The 20,874-nt window shown below is 45.1% G+C and overlaps 1 protein-coding gene and 1 long non-coding RNA gene across 3 annotated transcripts in view; both read left to right on the top strand.

Moving 5' to 3' along the window:
- Nucleotides 1-9,673: 9,673 nt before the first annotated feature.
- LOC126934445 (uncharacterized) lies at nucleotides 9,674-14,788 on the top strand. The gene is made up of 2 exons (XR_007718951.1): nucleotides 9,674-11,731; nucleotides 14,572-14,788. It is a non-coding gene; the product is annotated as an uncharacterized LOC126934445 (long non-coding RNA).
- Nucleotides 14,789-19,940: 5,152 nt separating this feature from the next.
- GALNT14 (polypeptide N-acetylgalactosaminyltransferase 14) overlaps nucleotides 19,941-20,874 on the top strand; it is a 228,342-nt gene continuing 227,408 nt past the window's right edge. Inside the window, exon 1 of one of the 2 annotated variants that reach the window (XM_050755243.1) lies at nucleotides 19,941-20,683. In XM_050755243.1, coding sequence (XP_050611200.1) covers nucleotides 20,555-20,683 — 129 coding nt within the window. In that variant the 5' untranslated portion in view covers nucleotides 19,941-20,554. The remainder of the gene's footprint in view (nucleotides 20,684-20,874) is intronic. The other variant, XM_050755244.1, reaches the window with a different exon arrangement.

Consider the following 20,874-nt stretch of genomic DNA (forward strand, 5'->3'; position numbering starts at 1 on the left):
TCTGCTTCAGCTGGGACTTGCTTGCCAATCTTCCCCAGCACAACGGAATTAAACCTCCACTCTCTTCTGTTCCAGTCCTGGGGCCTGTTTATTCTACCTGCCAATCCTCCCCACAAAACTCCCAATGGCTTAATTGCAGATTTGGTTCTCTGGGTTTGCGTCTGCTTTGCTGGGTATGGTCTGCAATCCAGGAAAAACCAGGGAGCACCTGACCTAGAAGTTTATATTTAAACGGCAGTGGAGGAGGAAGAAAGGGTGTTGATGTTTTTGCTTGCTGTTTCTCCCTGTTACAAGTGGCTTTGTTGGGTCCGTGATTCAAGCCCACTGAATTCCAGCTGAGTCTCTGAGATAGAGGGGTGGTTCCCCATGCAAATCAATGACTTTGCCACGTGAGTCCATGTAAATTTCCTGTGTGACTCTTCTGGTGACGTTCAGTTCCACCTGGCTCAGTTGCCCAATCTGGAAATCAGTTCCTCCTCTTCTTTCTGCTCCATCTCTCCTTTCCTTTTCCCTTGTTCTAGAGACAATCATAGAAACTATACCTAATTATTTGTGTTGGGGAAATCCAAATAGATCTCCCTGGGGACATTTTCATCATGTGGACCAATGTTGTTCTCTTGGTGAACTAAAGGATAGCAGTCTGCTCTCAGTTTTTGAGTGCTAGACCATATACTTTTTTAAAAATTTATTTTGTGAGAGAGGAGATCTCACCTTCAAAATCTCTACTTTGTAATATTTGAGCTATATCATTAGGTAAACCCCTTAACTTCTCTGTATCAAGGTTTCCTTATCTATCAAATAAAAATAATAATATAATCATTAGGCAGGGCATGGTGCCTCACACCTGTAATCCTAGCACTTTGGGAGGCCCAAGCGGAAGAATCATTTGAGTTCAGCAGTTTGAGACCATCCTGGGCAACATAGCAAGACCCTGTCTCTACTAAAAATAAAAAACTTAGCCAGGCATGGTGGCATGTGGCTGTAGTCTCAGCTACTTGAGTGGCTGAGGCAGTAGGATGGCTTGAGCCCAGAAGATGGAGGCTGCAGTGATCCATGATTGTATTATTGAGCTTCAGCCTGGACAACAGATTGAGACCCTGTCTCAAAATAATAATAATAATAATAACAACAACAATAATAATAACAATAACAATAATAATAATATTATTATAAACATGGTATGTCATTGGGAGAATTAAAATAATATGTAAATGTACATATTGAACATGGTTGTTCTTAGAATACTTGTTTCTTTCCCTGTCTCTCACGCTCGTTTTCAAGCTTGAGGAGGCATGTGCACCCTCTATGAGTTTTCTTTTATTTATTTTTTTTTTTGAGACGGAGTCTCGCTCTGTCGCCCAGGCTGGAGTGCAGTGGCGCGATCTCAGCTCACTGCAAGCTCCGCCTCCCGGGTTTACGCCATTCTCCTGCCTCAGCCTCCCGAGTAGCTGGGACTACAGGCGCCCGCCACCTCGCCCAGCTAGTTTTTGTATTTTTTTAAGTAGAGACGGGGTTTCACTGTGTTAGCCAGGATGGTCTCGATCTCCTGACCTCATGATCCGCCCGTCTCGGCCTCCCAAAGTGCCGGGACTACAGGCTTGAGCCACCGCGCCCGGCCGAGTTTTCTTTAAAGGAAGACTCTGGGCTTTTGGTCTACAGAGCCAGGTTCAGTTGGTCTTGGGAGAAGTCGGGGAATCTGTACTTTGAGCAAGTTTCCCAGGTGTTGTTGATGCTGGTGGTTTTCAAATTCTGCTTTTAGAGACTGTTTCATGGGCTGCAAATCAATAAGCTTGGACCATAAGCATTTTTACGGCATGGCCTCTGTGGTGTCAACTTGTGTTTACTCACAATGCCTATGGCAAAAGAGGTAACCAACACACACTGGCAGATATCAAATGAGTACCTCTGTACACTTTCAGTATTACCTGATTTATTTTTTTCAAGTTTTACCGCTCATGGCAATTAGAGGGCTATGTATAAAGTACACTACTGCAACGGTCTATCATCTGAGCCTTCAAACATATTCCTAAGAGAAGTTCGAAACTCCCATTCTCTCCCCGCATTCCAGCATGTCCAAATCTAACTGTCTTTCAGTTCGAATGCCATATTCTCTATGAAGCCTTCCCCAGTTGAAGCTAACACTGCCCTCTGCTCCAACCAGTTTCTCTATGTCATTTAAAATGGATTAATTCTATCATTTCTTTTCTATTTGCCTTTGCTCTCTCAGCAGCTTAGAAGTTTTGATGGTTTTACCTGTAATATCTCACAAATCCATCCCCTTCTCCCATCTCGGCCACAATTGTTCCAGGCCCGGCTCTATTATCTTGCTTTTATTAACCAAAAAGCTAGTCTCTTGTTGGCCTGTCTACACCATTCTAGCCCCTTCTAGAAAATTGCTCTTTTTTGCAGCCAAAGGGGGCTTTTGAACACAGGAGTGTGATAACATCATGCCTCCTTACTCGCCTGCACTCCCACTTAAAACCCTTCAACGGCACTGCATCTCTGTGCTATTAGGGTAAAGCCTAGAGCTCCTGACATGACCTTCAGAGCTCTGTTGGGTCTGGCTGCCTCCCCTCCTTCTCCAGTCTCATCTTGTGTTATGGCCTCTCACTCAGGTCTCCTTGCAGTTTCTTGAATGCAACATGCCTCCTCTGGCCATTGGGCCTTTGCATATGCCTAGAATTCTCTTCCCATCCCAGCTGCTAGACTAGCTAACTTTGTTTTCAGCACTGAGTACACTTACTCAGGAAAGTCTCCTCTTGAGCTCAGTAGACAGATGGTGTAAAGTACTATGTCACTGTGAGGTTTGGAGACAAATATTTTCCAGTGAGCAAGAAGTTGAGTGCTGTGACTAGGTAAGTGGAGTGTGAAGGGATGGGTGGGGTGAGAGGTATAGGGTCTCTGGATTGAGATCAGTAATACAGATATTTCATTAATGTTTATCTCCACAAGAGCAAGCCTTTGTCTGTTTTGTTTGCACTGTCTTCTTCACCTTAGCTGGTAAGACTTAACACATACCAGGTGCTCAGTATACATTTGGTGAATGAATAAAGGAGTAATGGTGGATAAAGAATGTGCAGTTTTTACTTTGAGTTGGGGCTCTCATTTGGGACCCACTGAGAAAGCATCTGGTTTCATTACATCCTGGGAATCAGAATTAGGCAACTGGTCTCTAGTTAATAAGTCAGAATTGAAAATTTTGGGAACACTAATTCATGGCTTAACTTGGACTCAGGAACTATACTGATTAGTTGCAATACGACTATCTTCAGTAAATTTAGGTCCTCAAAATATTCTAAGAAAGTAAATTTTGTAAAGTCTGGAACAGACTTCAGGAGACAGATGGCTCTAGAGTACTATGTCGATGAGAATTTTGAAGACACAGTGTTTCAGAGAGCGAGACAGTGACTGCTGTGATTAGGTAAATGGAATGTGGAGGAACGGATGGGGTGAGAGATGTAGAGTTTCTCGATTGAGATCACATACCCTCCATCCAACACTGAAACCTAACAGTAGAATGTAAGAGTAGATATTGGAGCGGGGAGGTGATGGGAAAATAAAGAACACGTTCCAGAAAAGGATGTTCAAAAGGTGAAAAAAAAACACGGAAAAAGAAGGATTGAATGAAGGGCAGCAGTACCCAGAGCCTACAGGAAATAAAAAGGGTCAAGAGAATGACTGGGCACAGTGGCTCATACCTGTAATCCTGGCACTTTGGGAGGCCGAGGTGGGCGGATCACCAGAGGTCAGGGGTTCGAGACCAGCCTGACCAACATGGAGAAACCCTGTCTCTACTAATAATACAAAAATTAGCCAGGCGCGGTGGTGCATGCCTGTAATCCCAGCTACTCGGGAGGCTGAGGCATGAGATTCGCTTGAACCTGGGAGGCGGAGGTTGCAGTGAGCTGAGATCGCATCATTGCACTCTAGCCTGGGCAAGAGTGAAACTCCAACTCAAAAAAAAAAAAAAACACACAGGAAAGAAAGAAAGAAGGAAGGAAGGAAAGAAGGAAGGAAGAAAGAAAGAAAGGAAGGAAGGGAGAAAAGGGCAAGAGATTCTAATCCCAGAAGCTGCCATTGACGTAGGTGGGGTTTCCTGAACCCGCAACCAAGCTTCCTTCCCAGGTAATAGCCAGCAGCCCCAATTAAGGAGATTGTCCAAGGCAGTCATAACTGCAATGTGCTCTTGTGCCTTATTTCTCATATGATTGCCTGGTCTAGAGCAGTCTCCTGAGCAGAAGTAAGCCATCCAGATTCTTCTCTTAAAATCTGAAATTGGAATAGTGAGGGATTAGGAGAGTTATTTATCAGAATCTGAGCCTAAGGCATATATAGAAATGGGGCCAGAATTGGCTCTAAGGCAAGCCCAAGCTGAAGTTATGGGAGCAGAAATGAGGGGTGAGGAAGCAGATCTGCAGAGAGAAGATAGCCCAGGACAGAGAGAGGCAGAAATGCAGGACTGTTTGCATCAGGGAGAACAGCGGCTTGGGCCCTGTACCTGCCATTTTCTTGGATTCTGTTTCCAAGAGGCCTGCCTGACTGGGTCAAATAACTGTGAATTCTGTATCTGTTCAATAAACTCTTGTTTAAGTGGGCTAGCTTAGCTTAAGTGTATCTCTCGCTCTGTTCTCTATATTCAAAAGAAATTTGAGAAGCAGTTGGTGACTGAACATGCAATGGGGCAAACCATTTCATCCTAAACTGGGGATGTGCCTGAGAAGACTCAACTTTCCCAAAGGAACCAAGAACACAGCCTTGGAAGAAATGAACTGGAAATATCATGCTCATCTGTAAGTAAGCTGAAAGCTAGTTCTTGTGTGTATGTATACAGTGGCATTCTCTATTATTCACACTTGACTTGGGGAGATTCTCCTGATTGGACATCTGACCTAGTGTGAGTCAGGTTAATGCCCTGCAACAGAGGAACAATGCTATGGTGGAGCCCCCAACACCAAGGTCCCAAGTGGAGACTCTTCTTTGTGGACTTGGGAGGTGGTAGTGGAAGTGACCAGGAAATGAATTCGTTTGGTTTTCCTCCCCATGGCAGCCTGGCCTTGCCTAAGGGTTTGTAGGCCCTCTTTCCATGCTTTTCTAGATTATTTTAAGGGATTGGTACCACACTGAGGCTCTTGTAAAATCACACTGGCTGCTATTCCCCTTGGACAGTGTCTCAGTCACCAGCTCTAAACGCCTTCAGATGTTCAAGGCTGCAGACTCAGCACCCACTTCGTCGGCCTACATGTTGTCAGCCAGTCAGCGAGTGTTTCTTAAGCATCCCCTGGGAGCCCATTTCTGTAGCAGGTGCTCTGTGCACTTGACTTCTACATGTGAAGAAAACAGTTAATTGACTGCTTGATGTGCTCTCCTGTTGGAAAGGTTCTGCTGCTTTGGTGGGTATTGCCAGGGCAACCAGACCAAGAGTCTGTTAATTAATTAATGCAACAGTGATTGCACCCAACCTTAGCTTAACAGAAGAGAAAACTGATTAGAATAATTTGCTTCTTGGTGAGGAATGGGTCAAAGAGAAACGCAGAGTTTTACAGCAAAGTAGAAGCTTTGTCCCATTTTAAAGCTAACTGGAACAAAACACAGATAATGGGTGTGGAGGCAGTGATGGATGAAAATAGTTCATCTTATAATCAACCAGAAGACCAGCAGCTAAATACTGGAATGCTGCCTTCAGAAAAAAGGAAATCACAGCATCAAGAGTCAATCACAGGTAAGGCTCAAGTGCAGAGTTAGGGTTCAGACCCCTTGTAGAGGCTAGCCTTCTAATCGGGGATCCTGAAAAGATCCACTTAGAAGGGCTTTGGTGGAAACAGTTGGGAATTCAGGAAGAAAGACACAGACATGTATGTTTTGTGTAATTTTTTTTTTGCTTAATTGTGTGTATATGTGTGTTATAACAAAAATAATTTGTGATTGTCCAGGTTCTTCAAAGATTATTGATGGTTTATTAAGTTTATTTTATACAAAAAATAAACTACATAATGGTTTTTTACTTAAGGAGGCAAATTATTTTTCCCATAGTCCTAGCTGTCAAAGCACAAAAAGTGCTTTGAGCCTTATTCTTGAACCATAAGTTTTCTGGTGGACTCCAAAGGAACTCTTTTGTAGGCTGCACTAAGCCAATCAGATACTTTCTGTCTTCAAGATTTTACACTAAAAAAGTAAATTAGTTAGTACTGAAAGCTTGGATAAGGTGAGAAAGGAAGTCGCAGAGACTTGGTATTAGGCAGCCTTTTTTTTTTTTTTTCCATGAGAACCCAGAAACAGAGAACAAGACTAGAAATAAGGAGAATTCATTCATTCATTCATTCCTTATTCAAAAGTTTTACTGAATCCCTTCTATAAGCCATACCCTCTTCTGGGCACAGATGATACAATAGTGAATAGAACAAAGTTCCTTTCCTTATGGAATTTACATGCTAGTGAGGCAAAGGAGAGACAAGAAATAAATAAACATATTATATGCTCAGGCAATAATAAGTGCTACGAAGGAAAATAAAGCTGCTAAGGCAATAGAGATTGATGGGATTGAGAGGCTGCTACTTCAGATAAAGAGGGCAGGAAGGTGAAAGAGGACAGTAATCCATGTGGACATCCAGGGGAAAGGGTGAAGTGGGTGGCTGAGAGGATTAGGGACAAGCTTCATGTAGTCCTAGAGAAATGGAGACAGGAAATCTCAAGATCTGGCCATCCTACTGCCCTTGGGTACTGTAAGATACTCTGTCATGCATCTAATGAATTGTCCCTTTTAGCATAAGCCAGTTTGAGGGTTTTTCCTTTTTTTGCAGCTAACAGATTCCATTTCTAAATCCAGAAGGTAAGTCTACAGCAGTTAGCTATGAGCTACCTAGAATTCCGGCCGAGGCTCCCTAGTCAGAGAGTGTGACTCTTCACCACCACCCGATGGCAATATCCTTGCAGCACAGGGGCCTTCACAAGGGCAAAACCCAGTCTGGGAGCCAAAGAGATGCCAAGAGATAATAACTCTGCAGCTGTTTCTTATTCCAGTGTTAGCAAATCTCGAAACTGGAAAGAATTATATTCTTGAAAGCATTAAAAGAGCATTTATTTGTGCCAGGGTCATTCTGTTTCGGCTGGAGGGTTCAGGGAAATGTGGAGAGGTGAGCTGTGATTTTTTGAATTGAGGGCCAGAGCTGGTCCCCGTCTTGGATTCAGTTTATACAGATTACTCTTTGATGTTTCTGAACGATTCTACATGTAAACCTGGGGTCTGATCTATTTCTGGCCTTCTGATCTCACTATAACTGAAAATCCAACCAATAAAATGGGAACTCTCTAGAGTTACATGGATCCTTGAGGCACACATGTACTCAAATGTCAGCAAGGAATATATGCAGCAGTGTAATTGGGGGTTACGACTGCTGCTGTGCTTGTGTTCAAGGGAAATAATATGTATTGAGTACCCTGGTGCCAGACACTTGACATACATTATCTCCTATGCCCAAAGAATTTACCCCTTTCTAAAGATGAGGAAACTGAGCTTCAGAGAGATTCGGTATCTTGATGAATTTAAAAAAAAAAATGCTGATTTGCAGCTGGGCCTGGTGGCTTACGCCTGTAATCCCAGCACTTTGGGAGGCTGAGGCGGGCAGATCATGAGGTCAGGAGTTTGAGACCAGCATGGTCAACATGGTGAAACCCTGTCTCTACTAAAAATACAAAAATTAGCCAGGCGTGGTGGCAGGTGCTTGTAATCCCAGCTACTCAGAAGGCTGAGGCAGGAGAATTGCTTGAACCTGGAAGGTGGAGGTTGCAGTGAGCCGAGATCACCCCACTGCACCTCAGTCTGGGTGACAGAGCTAGACTCTGTCTTGAAAAAAAAAATGTTGATTTGCAAACAATTGAAGATGCGTCTGGCTGGTAAAGCAGGAACATAATATTAAAAAGATTTTGGGGTGCTCACAGAGAACCAGGGCTAAGCTTCCAGAGGGGATGCTAACACCAGACAGCTGAACTGGTGTGATGAGGGAACCACGGCTACTCTCATAGAGAACTGCATGCCAGTATCTGCACCACTGCCACTTCCATTCTGGAACTCCACTGGACTGCTTCTGCTCTTGCCGCCGACACTGTGCTTCTTTTGCACCAGGAATTAGACCTTTACTCTGTCACTAGTCCCACTTCTCTTTTGTCTCACCAGCTCTAAGGTAAAAAGTTTGGTGCCAAGGCTTGACTGGCAGAGTGTAAATCTGGGCTTTCGCCGCAAGGAAGGCTAGGAAAGGAAGTAGCTGGTATTTTTCAACTCTGTTGGCAAAGGCTGTTTCAGTCTCTCATGAAAGTGGGGAAATTCCCCCAAGATAGAAAGTGGCTCAGAAGGAGGCAGCCAAACAAAAGTCACATGCCCACCAGAGCTGCAGCAGTGACATAGTCAGTGAGGGGTAGGTTTGGTGCTCTATTTCCAGAGCCCACTTCATATTTCCTCTTGCAGGGGTCCCAAAGTGGAAGGCAATGCTCACTTTTTAAGATGTTGTTGAAAAACCATAGTGTTGAGCATTTTCAATATGCCCAACATTGTAACTAAGATGTGAGGGTATAAAGATGCAAAAGATATGATGTGATGGTTGCCCTGCAAGTGATAGCTTCATCTTCATCACATAGTCCTGAGCAACAGTAATGGATGACTAGTTTATTGATTACCTTCGGTACCAGGTGCTTTGTATACATTATCTCTAAAGCCTGACAACAACCCTGCAAAAAGATACTCTTAATGCCAGATGATGAAACTAAGACTAGAAAGGTTACATAATGTGTTCAAGTCACACAATTAATGAGTAGCAAATCCCAGGGTAGAAAATGAAGTCTCTCTGGCCAACTCCAAACTGGGGAAACTGGGGCCAGAAAGATTCAGTCGTTTGGCAGAAGTCTGCTGTCAGTTGATAGCAGAGTTGGGATCAGAACACTAGCCTCTGACTCCAGTCCTTATGAGCTGAGCTGACTCCACACAGTGTTCAGCACCGCCTTGTCTGGCATTGCCTGGCCCCTCTTTACCTTCATTGTTCTGAATGCCTTTTGTTCAGTCCTGAGGTTTTCAAACATGTCCTTTCCAGCTCCATTGTTTTGAGGGACAGTGACCATCTCAGCTGATCCTGCCCAGGAGTGGGGAGATGTTACTGAAGCCAGACCACCCAGAGACCTCCTGAGGGCAGGCTGGAGAATCAGGGCATCAGCCAGGTGATCTGTAAGGTCACAGCCTGATCTGCTCTCCATGATGAGGGTTCCTCCCTGAGGAGCGTGACTCCTTTGTGGAGAAAAAGCTCTGGATCTTAACTCCTCTCTACGAGACTGCTGGGCTTTGTCTCAGGTGATCATCTTGACTGCTGGCAAGTTCTGTCCCTAAAGGACAAAGACAGTCAGCTGGTGATGGTGAACTTCCTAGTGATAAAAGAGGACTTTTGAAGAAGAAACCTGTTCAATGAGCACTGTTATTGTCTCAGAGAACCTGTGGCAGGGGCGTGTCATGAGTGAAGTTATAAGGGGGTTCCATGTCTGGTAGGGAGAGACGATATAAAAGAGGTCATGAGAGGCCAGGAGAAAGGAGAGATACATAGAGAAAGGAGAGAGAGAGATAATATGAAGTAGGACAGTTGGTTCTTTACTCCACATCTTTCTTTCACACCTTGAACTACTGTCCCAGTTTCTACCATGATTTTCTAACCTTAGTTTTCATATTGCCTCTTAATGTAAACATGATCTATATCTAAGGGCTTACACATTATTATCGTTGCTGTATTAGCATCAATGGGCCATTTCCATTCAGTTTCTATAAATGGGATCTCATACCACCTCTCTGCCCTGAATTCCCCCCCTCCCCTCTCTCTCTCTCTCTGTGTGTGTGTATGTGTGTGTGTGTGTCTGTCTCTCTCTCTGTTACACACACACCCCACACACTAGTGAAAACTGCAGGGTCAATGCTGCACCCTGGAGATTACTTTGTGTTTGAGAGTCCAAAGAAAAACCCATCAGCCGTCAAGGGTTTTAATTATTTATTTTTAATCACACAAGCAATGCATGACTATGTTCTGGTTGTAAAAAATTCACACAATACATCTGAAATGAAAGTCTCCCCAAGGGAATAATTTTAAACAGCTCTGGTCCTCACCCACCAGCCCCCTGGTCTGTGGTGGGCCAGTGCTGGGAGATGTCAGTGGACCTGATAAAGGTTTAGGGAAACACTGAGCTCTTGTAATACAGGGAAGGCTAGGGAAGCAGGGATCACCTGTGAAATGAAATGAGAGTAGTTAATGGAACTTATCCTTTATGTTTAGGAGTTGTTGACTTTGCCAGGGATGTGCTCTTCGATTTTTGCAGTTTTCTTTTAAGGGAGTGAGGAAGAGGAGGCCTGGGCTCCTGTATCTCTGTAGGGACTCACTCTTTTCTCTAACGGGCTACCTGAAGACAGCAAGCATCACAGGCAGACGCTCAGCATTCTGCTGTACTTGCCCATAGCAAGTGGTAAGATTTTTGTCAAATTCATGTGTTTCTCACCAATATCCTAATATTGAGTATTTCCTTTATGACTTGATAAGCCCCTGTACAAATTTGCTATGGGGCCAAATGGAGATGAATGAAGAGTTTTAGTAAAGAAGTCAGAAATGTATTGAATGAAAGAAAGATCCAGATAGAAAGTCTCTTGGAGACCACTGATTTAGTTCTTCACTTTTTAGAAGAAGACATGAAAGTCCAGAGAGGTTTGGTCCAATACCCCAAGTTACATAGGCAGAGTTGGGAGCACAGAGAAAACCAGAATTCTGGTTTCAGACTCCCAGCCTGGTGTTTCTTCCATTACGCCAACGTTGGAATCCAGCAACCACTGTTAGCTACCTAGAAAACCTGGGCTGGTCTCAATAACCCTGGGCCCCAGTTTTATCATCACTCTATCTCCCTTACGGTAGCATCGCTAAAAGCATCCAATAAAATTGTGACTGTTAAGTACCATGCAAATAGCCAAGCAATTTTCAAGCACACACACAAAAAATGAACTTCTTTTCAGTTACTGGAAAGACACATTCTTCATTAGTTAGTCATGTACAGTAGCGTTTTGCGAAGCATCACCTAACTGGATCAAAGATTTTAGGAATCTGACCCTGGAAGCTTTGCTATTTTATTTTGTTTTGCCTTTTAAAGTTTCTTAAAAATTGGTGTTATGTGATCATAGGACATTATTTTAAATTCATTTAGGTGTGATAATGGTGCTGTGGTTATGTTGGCAGATGTTATTAATTTGAGGAATGCATGCTGAAGTACTTCTGGGTTGTTTAGGGTTATTATTTAAGTGTTATATATTATGACATCTGTAATTTACCTTTCAATGGTTCAGCAATTATAAACCCACGCATATGTGGGCACATACATATATGGCAAAACATTAACATTTTTTGAATCTAGGTATATTTCATGTGTGGGTGTCGAATATACTATTGTTCTATTTTTCCATATATTTGAAAATTTTTATAATAAAGTGGCCTATAAAATAAATTCTTCCAATGACTCTGGTTCTCTCTAATGTTTTGAGAACCACTGATGTAGAGCTATAGAACATGTGACCAATGACAGTCTGTGAGTGGTCTCTCCACGTGACTGATTATGACATGGGATTGTCTATGCTCCTGGTTCCAGATTAAGAAGAAAACAAAAGAAAATCTTTCAAATTTCCTCCTTGGTGTCTCATCAGAATTGGAACCACTTTTCCTCTGAAATAGTGGTGAGGTTCTATTTTCCCTTGCTTTGACAGTCTGATTTGTCCGTTAGTCTGAAATATTGAAACAGTACGCCATCTTTCCCATTTCCAGGAAGGCCTACAGGTGGAACTGATTGGACTTGAAGGTATTGATTAGATCACTGGTTCCCAAACTTGGGTGCCTAGAGACATCATCTATAAAATTTCAGCAGGCTTAGGGTGAGGCAGTGGCATGTGACTCTTAGCAATAACAAGAGATAATTCTAATGTATATCTAGGTTTGAGACCCAGTGTTTTAAACTATGATGACAACAAAGTCAAGGTCATGGATTTGGTTCCCGATTTAAGAGATATTTAGCTTTTCATAAGGAAAAGTTCTATTCCATAGTTACAATCTATACACCATACTCTGTTCTACCATTTAAAAATAGGGGTCCTGGTAGAAAAAAACTGAACCAGGAAAAAGAAAAAGGTAAATGAATCAGGGCAATTTACAACAATGACAACAACAAATATATATATATATATATATATGTGTGCAAAATCATATTATATATAGATATCTATATATATAATATGATTTTTCCTTATTGTTAGAACCTGGTACATTCTGTTATAGAGGTGGCTGCATGTTATTGATGGGTGAAAAGAGGTTTTTATTCGTTGTTCTTTGATTACTAAATGTATCAACTACCTCAGGAATTTTGGATGAAAAGGTAAAAATGTTTTGTCAGCATCAGTGAATCGTGATAAAAATGAGTGATGTTTTTTAATGAAGAACACTCAATGAACACTTACCAGGCAAGCATGAAAGGAGAAACTGAACCTCAGGAAACAGAAAAATTAACCCCCACTCACCCAACCATTTTTATTATTATGAATTAACACTCTCTGGGGCCTCTAAAAGAAAGGAAATGCTGTAAAGGAAAACAAGAGCAGCTCTCTGGCATAGCCTTCGTTTCTGCAGTAGGAATCAGCAGGATCCTTCACTGGCACACCATAAAGCAGCTTCCCTTGTTCTTATGTAATACATCTTTGCAGCTTAAACCTTTAATTAACCAGAGATGTCATCAAGAAAAGTTTGCCAAGGAAGAGGATGCCTGGTTTAATTAAAAAGATCTTTAATAGTTATTAAGGAAATCAATTTGGAATTCAGGCCTGAGAGCAGTGATGGGGGAAGAAATCACTGAGAGGAACTTTTCCATCTCTCTGGGTAATGGATTTTAACCCTATGATCTGCACTGCTTTAAAACCCCCAGGGCAGTGGTCCAGGGCATGGAGAAGGATGCTTGTCACTCATCATTTTTAAATCTACATCCCAGATCTAAGAGAGCAGTTCTGTCTTATACGGGAGAAGCCCAATCTTTTTGGAATGCAGTTATCCTGGCAATTGAAAGAAATAGGAAACCTTTATAAATTGAAAATCTCCTACCTCATAAGTATAAGCTATTTTTTTCCCCAAAGAGATGCATTATTTCTCCCTGAGGATTTGCACTTGAACTGTACATCAGGCGTTTTCACATTACTGCTCCAACTGGCCTTCCTCGGATCAAGCTAGAAAAAGGGATTTGGCTCTTTGGAGCGTAAGAGAAATATTATTTTCACTTGTCTCATGAAAATGATGACACAAAAGGTGAAATAGCCACAGGATGGGCAAAATAAATTGTCTGTATGGCAAAAACTGTAAAAAGAAAAGAGTTTTTATTTTAAAAAACAGCATTCTGCCAACAGGGGAATGATATTAATATCATCATCTGATGCAGCCCAGTTGAGTTCAAACGCTGAAAGCACTTCTCAAATAATCTATGTTTAATTAACATTTGCACAGCACTTAGAGAGGGAAACTGAAGACAGGTGCAGTGCATAGCTGCAAAAATGACTTTCCTGTTGCAATGTCGCTATTTCTCAGGTGGACTGAAGCGCCTCTATCTAAGACTCAACATTACTCAACAGAAACCCAAGAGGAAGGACCAAATCTTTTAACACTCAAGCCTTTGTTCAAATCACCAGCTTACAGAAGAGCTGGAATAGGCCTTATTTATTTGTATTCCTCACAGCAAATTGCCCAGAGTCTTGGTCACAGTGTCTTTGTTCATTGTTTTGCTCATTACCTAGAAACTTCTGGGCTTAGCAGCCTACCCACCCCACTGTAGAAATGCCTCAGCTCCCTGATTCACTTATCCTGTGAAACTTAGTGAGGGATGTCACTTGGGAGCAGTGTTGGGTAATGCAGATATGTTATAGCCCACAGTTTACCAATGAACTCATCCTGCTGTTGGCAGTTCATGCAATTTCTCTGGGCTCCACTTGTCTCATTTACCAAATGAGGAGGATTGAACTACATTAGAGTCCAAGGCCCCTCCTAATTTAATCTGGTGCACTCTTTCCCGTTCGTCCTGGCTGGGTAGATCTGTTACCACATTAGAAAATGGAAACCAGGAAAACTTCAGTACTTATGGAAACACTGGTGGTTGGAGTAGAGGTTGCAAACTGGCAAGCAGCAGGCTGGATTCAGACTGCAGACCTGTTTATTTAGCTCATCCAATGTTTTGGTGGGCTGGTGGTGGGGGTGATTGAATTGGTTGATTACAGTTAAAATCCAGGAGGTTTCACATCGTTATCTGGACTTAGGCTTTTGCTGAGAGGTTGGAAAACTCTGGCAACACTTTACTTGCACTGGCAATGATGAGTTGGAGCTGATTCCTTGCTAGTCCAGTGTGGACCCCACTACTCCCTACTGTGTCCTCAACATGAAGGTTGAATAGCGGTTTCAATAATAGCAGTTGTTGTCATTGTGTTTATGTTGTTTTTCCCCTGACCCTATCCCATTTCACTCATTCATGTTACTTTCATGGCCCATGGAGGTATATGAGTGAGAGGAAGAGGTTGTTGGAAGAATGATTGGAGTCTGGTGTCAGGAATCCCTTGCCCTTCAAAGAGACAGTGTGCTGCTACTGACTGCTTTCATGAGCTGCAATGTGGGTAAAACATCTTCAGCTGGGTAGATAGGATAAGACTGTCATTGACTGATATGCGCAACCTAATTACTTCCTTAGTTGCTTGAAGCTGGCTTCATTTGTCCAAATTGTCTGTTCTTTGGATAATCATCTTGCCTATTGTTTATTTAGAATAATGCCCCACATGAACATTTAGAGTATCCCAAGTTCAGCACACACGCAAAAGAACTTAAATAGCAAACCTACATTTTTACTCATCTAAGCAAATTTCCTTCTAGAACCATCACCAGAAGTCCTTCTGTTCATTACAGTGGGCTCTAATTTATTGTCTAAAATAGAAATTTCTTGAAAGTAAAATGATGCAGTATTAATAATTATGCCAGAAAAATCAGAATAAACCAGGATTTTCCCAAGCAAACTGGGGCATAAAGCCACCCTGCTCAGTGTGCAATATCTAGTAGTGACTTGATGACAAAATCTGCCATCGGTCACTGGAGGTTATACTGGATTGTCCCACATCCACTCCTGGGGTATGCTTGGCTCCTCTTGCTGTTGAAGTCCTATCCAGACTGGAAAGGCCCCATCACAGTTCCCTATTCCTTCTTGGATCTGAGCTCTCCTGCCCACTTCTACCTTTCACTCATGCCTCTCAGCTTAAGCTTAACAGGAAAGACTGTCTTTGTCAGAGATAATGCAGGTGGCTCTCAGATTTGGCTGTCTGAAATTGGGGACCTGGGGAGTGACATCTGTCCTTAGATCCTTCTATTTCTTCGCCTGTGCTGCCCTCTTTCAGAGTCTCCTCTAGATAATTCAAGGGAAATAATTTTCTTTTTCTTTTCTTTTCTTTCTTTTTCTTTTTTTCTTTTCGTTTCTTTTCTTTTTTGAGATGGAACTTCACTCTTGTTGCCCAGGCTGGAGTGCAATGGCGCGATTTCAGCTCACTGCAACCTCCGCCTCCCAGATTCAAGCCATCCTCCTGCCACAGCCTCCTGAGTAGCTAGTAACTGGGATTACAGGTGCCTGACACCATGCCCAGCTAATTTTTGTATTTTTTAGAAGAGACAGGGTTTCACCATGTTGGCCAGGCTGGTCTCAAACTCTTGACCTCAGGTGATTCGCCTGCCTCGGCCTCCCAAAGTGCTGGGATTACAGGTGTGAGCCACCGCGCAGGTCTCTTTTACTTTTCTTTAGGCAAACTTGGTCATACCTTCATGCTAGAACTTTGCATATTCTATGGGGGCGGGGAGATGTGGGGGAAATTTCTCAGATCGCCACAGGGCACCATCACTGAAGATCAAACCACTTTACACAACCAGCAAAGACGTATCATTGTAGCAGTATTAAGTTTTACACTTGGCATTTGGGTGAGGAACAAAGAAAGTTTGGGGCATTTCAAACAGTAAAAGAAGCAGGCTTTTGAAATGCAAAGATACAGATCCCTTTCAAGGAATCGAATATAAGAATAAAAGGAGGGAGAGGAGTTGAGGGTAGTGGGCTGGTGAAAGGAGTTGTTTAACGGAAAGAGAAAGATCCAGAAAGGTGACTGTCAGATCCCTTAGATAAAGCCACCCATCTACCTGTCAAAGATGAGAGGAAAATCCAGCTGGTTTTATTTTTTTGACAAAGATGCACCGACGTGGCAGAAAGATGAGGTAAGGGGTTGGTAATAGCTCATCCTCATTGACCACGTGGTTTAAACTATTCCATCACTCACTCTATAAGAAAGCCTTGCAGGAGACCCGGGACATGCGGTTTTGACAGGATCTACAGTGGCAAGGAAAATGGAGAGGAACACAGAGGAAAGGGGGGTTGACGTATTATTTACAGTGGAGAACTTGAACAGAGTCAACTGCAGGAGTCAGTCCAAAGACCTGTATCTGTATAACTGTGGAATAAAGACAGACAGATCTTTGAATTTTCACTGCTGCTCTTTTTGCTGCTGGGGAACCCTGCCAGGGCTGGGCCAGCATGTGTGCGGCTCATCTTCTCATTGTGCTGCAATCTGCCCTGCTACCGCTTACCTTTCCCTATGGCCCAGAAGAGGTAAAGACCTCAACAGAAAACTGTCTGGGCCTCTGTGGGCGAAATTTCATTAGGTTGGCACAGAGGGTGTCTCGCTGGTTGTGACAGGTCTAATAAGTGTGCAGATGGCAAGACGCAAACACACAGTCACTAGCGCACACACAGCCTCCCTGAAGTCACTCAGTGGGCAGAGAGGAGGGACTTGGAGAATCTGATGCAAAAGGAACAAAGGCTGCAACCTCTGCAGCGGGCTGAGCGAGAATGACGGGGAGACGGCTACAGGAAATGAGAAGCGAAGTGTGAGAATCCACAGCAAAAGCCGCCGCAGAGCATATGCATCGGACTTCACAGCTTCCTCCTGCTTCCAGCTTGCATTTGCTCCATATGCTGCTTTACACTGCTTTCCGGGCTGTAATGGGTTTCATTCCATAGTTTTTATACTAACATGAATGACTCACATCTGCTCCAGCACCCAATTTGCTCTCTAATGTCTTCGGCTGTGAGGAGAGAACAGCTTACACAGAACTCGCCAACAACAGGAGTGATAAAGAAGGTCCTGATCCAAGACAAGAAAGGTCAGAACCCTAAATGCGTCAGCTGGGAGGGTCTTTGAGAGAACATGACATTGCAGATGGGAAACCACAGACCCAGAGAAATGTGGAGCTTGGCTCCACAATATCAAGACTGAGGAGGTAGATCTGTTTTAGGGCACCAGGAGAGTCCTAGTTCAGAGTGTATTTATTTTTTTTCATTTCCTGCCATGTTAAATCTTTTGCTAGGAGCTTTTCTTCTCCATATTGGCTGTGATAAGAAAAAAGTAACTTGGATTAATCGCCAATGATAGCTAATCCCCTGCTGGGATCAGCCATACTCTGCATTACTTAAGCTTGTTATTTTATTTATTCATTTTTTGAGAGAGGGTCTCGCTCCATCACCCAGGCTGGAGTGCAGTGGTGAGATCATAGCTCACTGCAGCCTCAAAATCCTGGGCTCAAGTAATCCTCCTATCTTAGCCTCCCAAGTGGCTGGGACTACAGACACATGCCACTTCGCCTGGCTATTTGTTGTTGTTGTTTTTAGAGGCAAGGTCTCGCTATGTTGCCCGGGCTTAAAGCTGGTTATTAAAGAGTTTCAAATCTATTCCTGAGCATGGGGGACCTCTGGATAGACTGGGTGCCTGGAGAGACCTACAGAACTGGGCCCCACACATGGACACTCACTTCACTTCCAGATGTTTGAAGTCCCACTTGAAATCTACTTCAGTCCTAATGACATTTACTGGTTTGACAACCTAAACTGATACGATCTCAGGCTGGATCAGCTAATGACACCTAGCAAAACTGGATTCCCTTGACAGCTTTCATAGGCCCAGGAAGTCTTCCTCACTTGAGTAGAGGACAAAATAACGATTTGAGAAGAAAGTCATTCCTGGAAGGAAATTTCCACTCTCTGAGACATTGCAGGCCCTGCATGGAGCTGCCTTCACCCCATGGCCTCAGTTTCCCCATATGCCAAACAGTCAGAATGAGGCACCTCAGCATCTCAGCAGTGTGGTGGTGCTGCACCATCTCAAAAGCTTGGCGGTGTTCTTGTGTAACTGTCTGCCATCTGTTACTCAGAAGCGGTATTACAAAGCACTGAGCAATGGACTCCTGTGCTGCAGCTTCTGTCTGGAGCCAACAGCAGCTCAGCAGCTTGCCTGGGGGGTCCCCTGCAGAGCCTGCAGCAAAATGCTTTGTAGGCCCGAACCTGCAGCTCCAGGGTGAGGCTCCTGAAAGAGGTCCAAGGTGCTTGGGATGCTGCAGAGGTGAGTTCTCTTGCTGCTCCCCCTACTCCTCCCATGATGGTCATTTACCTGGGCCCTTTACTGGGCCAAAGCGTTGGCTGGGGAGCCTGCTCCCATCTTTCAGTGTGCAGAGTTCTGATAAAGGCAAATGCTAGATCAACCCCGGGGTTCTGTGTGATGGTCTTACAGCTCAGGTAAATCTTGAAAGGGCTGGCAACAGTGCTCACCTTTTCTGGGCTGTTTAATTTCAACTGCAGTTCTCAACCCCAAACTTCTTATCTACAGCTCAGTCAAGAACTCTCTGGGGTTGTGAGGCAGGACTTCCCTGTGGCTGAAAGATAAGGTACCCAAAACAGGAGGCTTTGAGTAGATGCCTCCATTTCTCAGTACATGTCTTTGGGGAGACATCTTATTGGAGAAGGAATTCCGGAGCCCTGATTTACAGCTGTCTCACCTGCACAGAGGTATGGGAGCTTCCTCTACACGGAGCTCTGTGGGGAGACAGGGGCAGGGAGGATGATGGCTGCCACAGTGGGTGTATCATTTTCACCTCCCCAAGAAACTGGATGAAGCAAGCAACCCTCCAACAAAAATGGCATGGTTCCTGCTGCCTCTGCTCCCTAGACAGAGCAAGGTTTTCTCCCTTTGAGTGCTCAGATCACACCAGCACCTTGCATTCAGCTTTCACCACTACTCATTTGCTTGTCAGAGGAGGTATTTTCTCTCCATTTTACAGATGAGGAATCGAAGGCTGGGGGAAGGTAAATGACTCACCCAAGACTCACACAGTGAGTGTGACAGCTAGGTCAGTACTCTCTGGTCAATGACCTGGCCATGATTCCAGCCTACTTGAGCCTACATGGGAACTGGAGTCAGAATTTGCTTTGCTTCTAGATCCAAGAGGTTTTAATCTGCAAGTGGGAGGGGGATGCACTTCCCAAAGGACCTTGGGAAAAGGGGCTTTTGAAAGATCACCCTGTGCACCCAGTATGCCCCTGCCCAGGGTCACTTTCCAAGAATCCCAAGTGGTTGCTCCAACTTTGGACCTCTTTTTTTGCAAGCACAAAGCCCTGATGCTTACAGGGAGAGAAAACCTTCATGGGAGATAATTGAGCCTTAATTTTTTAAAGGATATCTTTAAAGTTAAATTTAGACCAGCTCAGCTTTCCTTCCATTAAGCAGTAAAAGTTACCAGGCACCTGCAGGCAGGCATAGAAACACGCTGCAGGGTTGGCTGAACGCGGCCTTGGCCCTCAGTGGCCAGGCAGATGAACCGCGGGGTTGGGGCAGCAGCACTGACGGCACCCTGGGATCCCAGCGCTGGCTGTGGTAGGACAAGTACCTTGAGGGTGGGACCTCGGCTTGAGCGCCACGTGCAGCCCCCGCGATGAGCGGGAAAGTCCTCCCAGGCACAGCGCCGCCTGGCGCGAGCCGGCTCTTGGGTCCCAGCTGGCAGCTGGGGGTGGCGGGCATCCCAAGTGCACCGCTCCCCCCACGCCTTGCCCCAACCCACGATGGTCTGGGAGCTGCACCCAGGGCTCGGCGCGGGCGGTCCCGCAACAGCACCGAGCGCTTCGGTCGCCGGGCGGCGGTAGCGCCCCCTCTCAGAGCCCCGCTCACTCCCACCTGGGCTCGCTCTGAGTCGGCCTGTCTGTCGGGCCCGCCCTCCCAGCTCACTCCCTCCGCCCTCGTGCTCCTCCCGGGGTGCTTGGCACAGCCTCGGATTCCTCCTTCTCGCTGCTCGAGTCAGTTTCCCTATCGGCGGCAGCGGCAGCAGCCGCGGTGGCGGCGTGGGGAACATCTCGGCAGCCACCGCGCTTCTCGCGCTGGAGCGGGTGTCCAGCTTGGCTGCCCTCGGTCCTTCCCTGCCACGTTTCGGGTCTCCCCGCGCCCCCCACCCAGGCTAGCTTCTCTTCAAAGTGGGAAGGGCGCCTTGCAGGATCCCGCCGCCCCTCCACCCGGATCCTAGGTCTGGCGCTCCCCAGAGCGAGGCGCTCGCCAGGACTCCTGCCCCGCCAACCCTGACCGCCGGGGGGTGCCCCAGGGACGTAGCGCCGCGGAGAGGAAGCGGCAAAGGGGACCATGCGGCGCCTGACTCGTCGCCTGGTTCTGCCAGTCTTCGGGGTGCTCTGGATCACGGTGCTGCTGTTCTTCTGGGTAACCAAGAGGAAGTTGGAGGTGCCGACGGGACCTGAAGTGCAGACCCCCAAGGTAGGCGGCTTGGCGGCTCTCTGGCGCGGAGCCCGCGTGCAGGGTTTCCGGGCTCCCGGGAAACCAGGGCGAGGGTCTGGGTGCTGAGAGCAGGTAACAGCCGCCGGATGTGACTACCATGTGATGTCTCTGGATTTTAAAACGCTCGGGGGCATCTCCGGACCCGCGGTGTGCGTAAGTGGCAGTGGGGT

Source organism: Macaca thibetana, chromosome 13, assembly GCF_024542745.1.
Source record: "Macaca thibetana thibetana isolate TM-01 chromosome 13, ASM2454274v1, whole genome shotgun sequence".
In the NCBI taxonomy this organism is placed as follows: Eukaryota; Metazoa; Chordata; class Mammalia; order Primates; family Cercopithecidae; genus Macaca; species Macaca thibetana.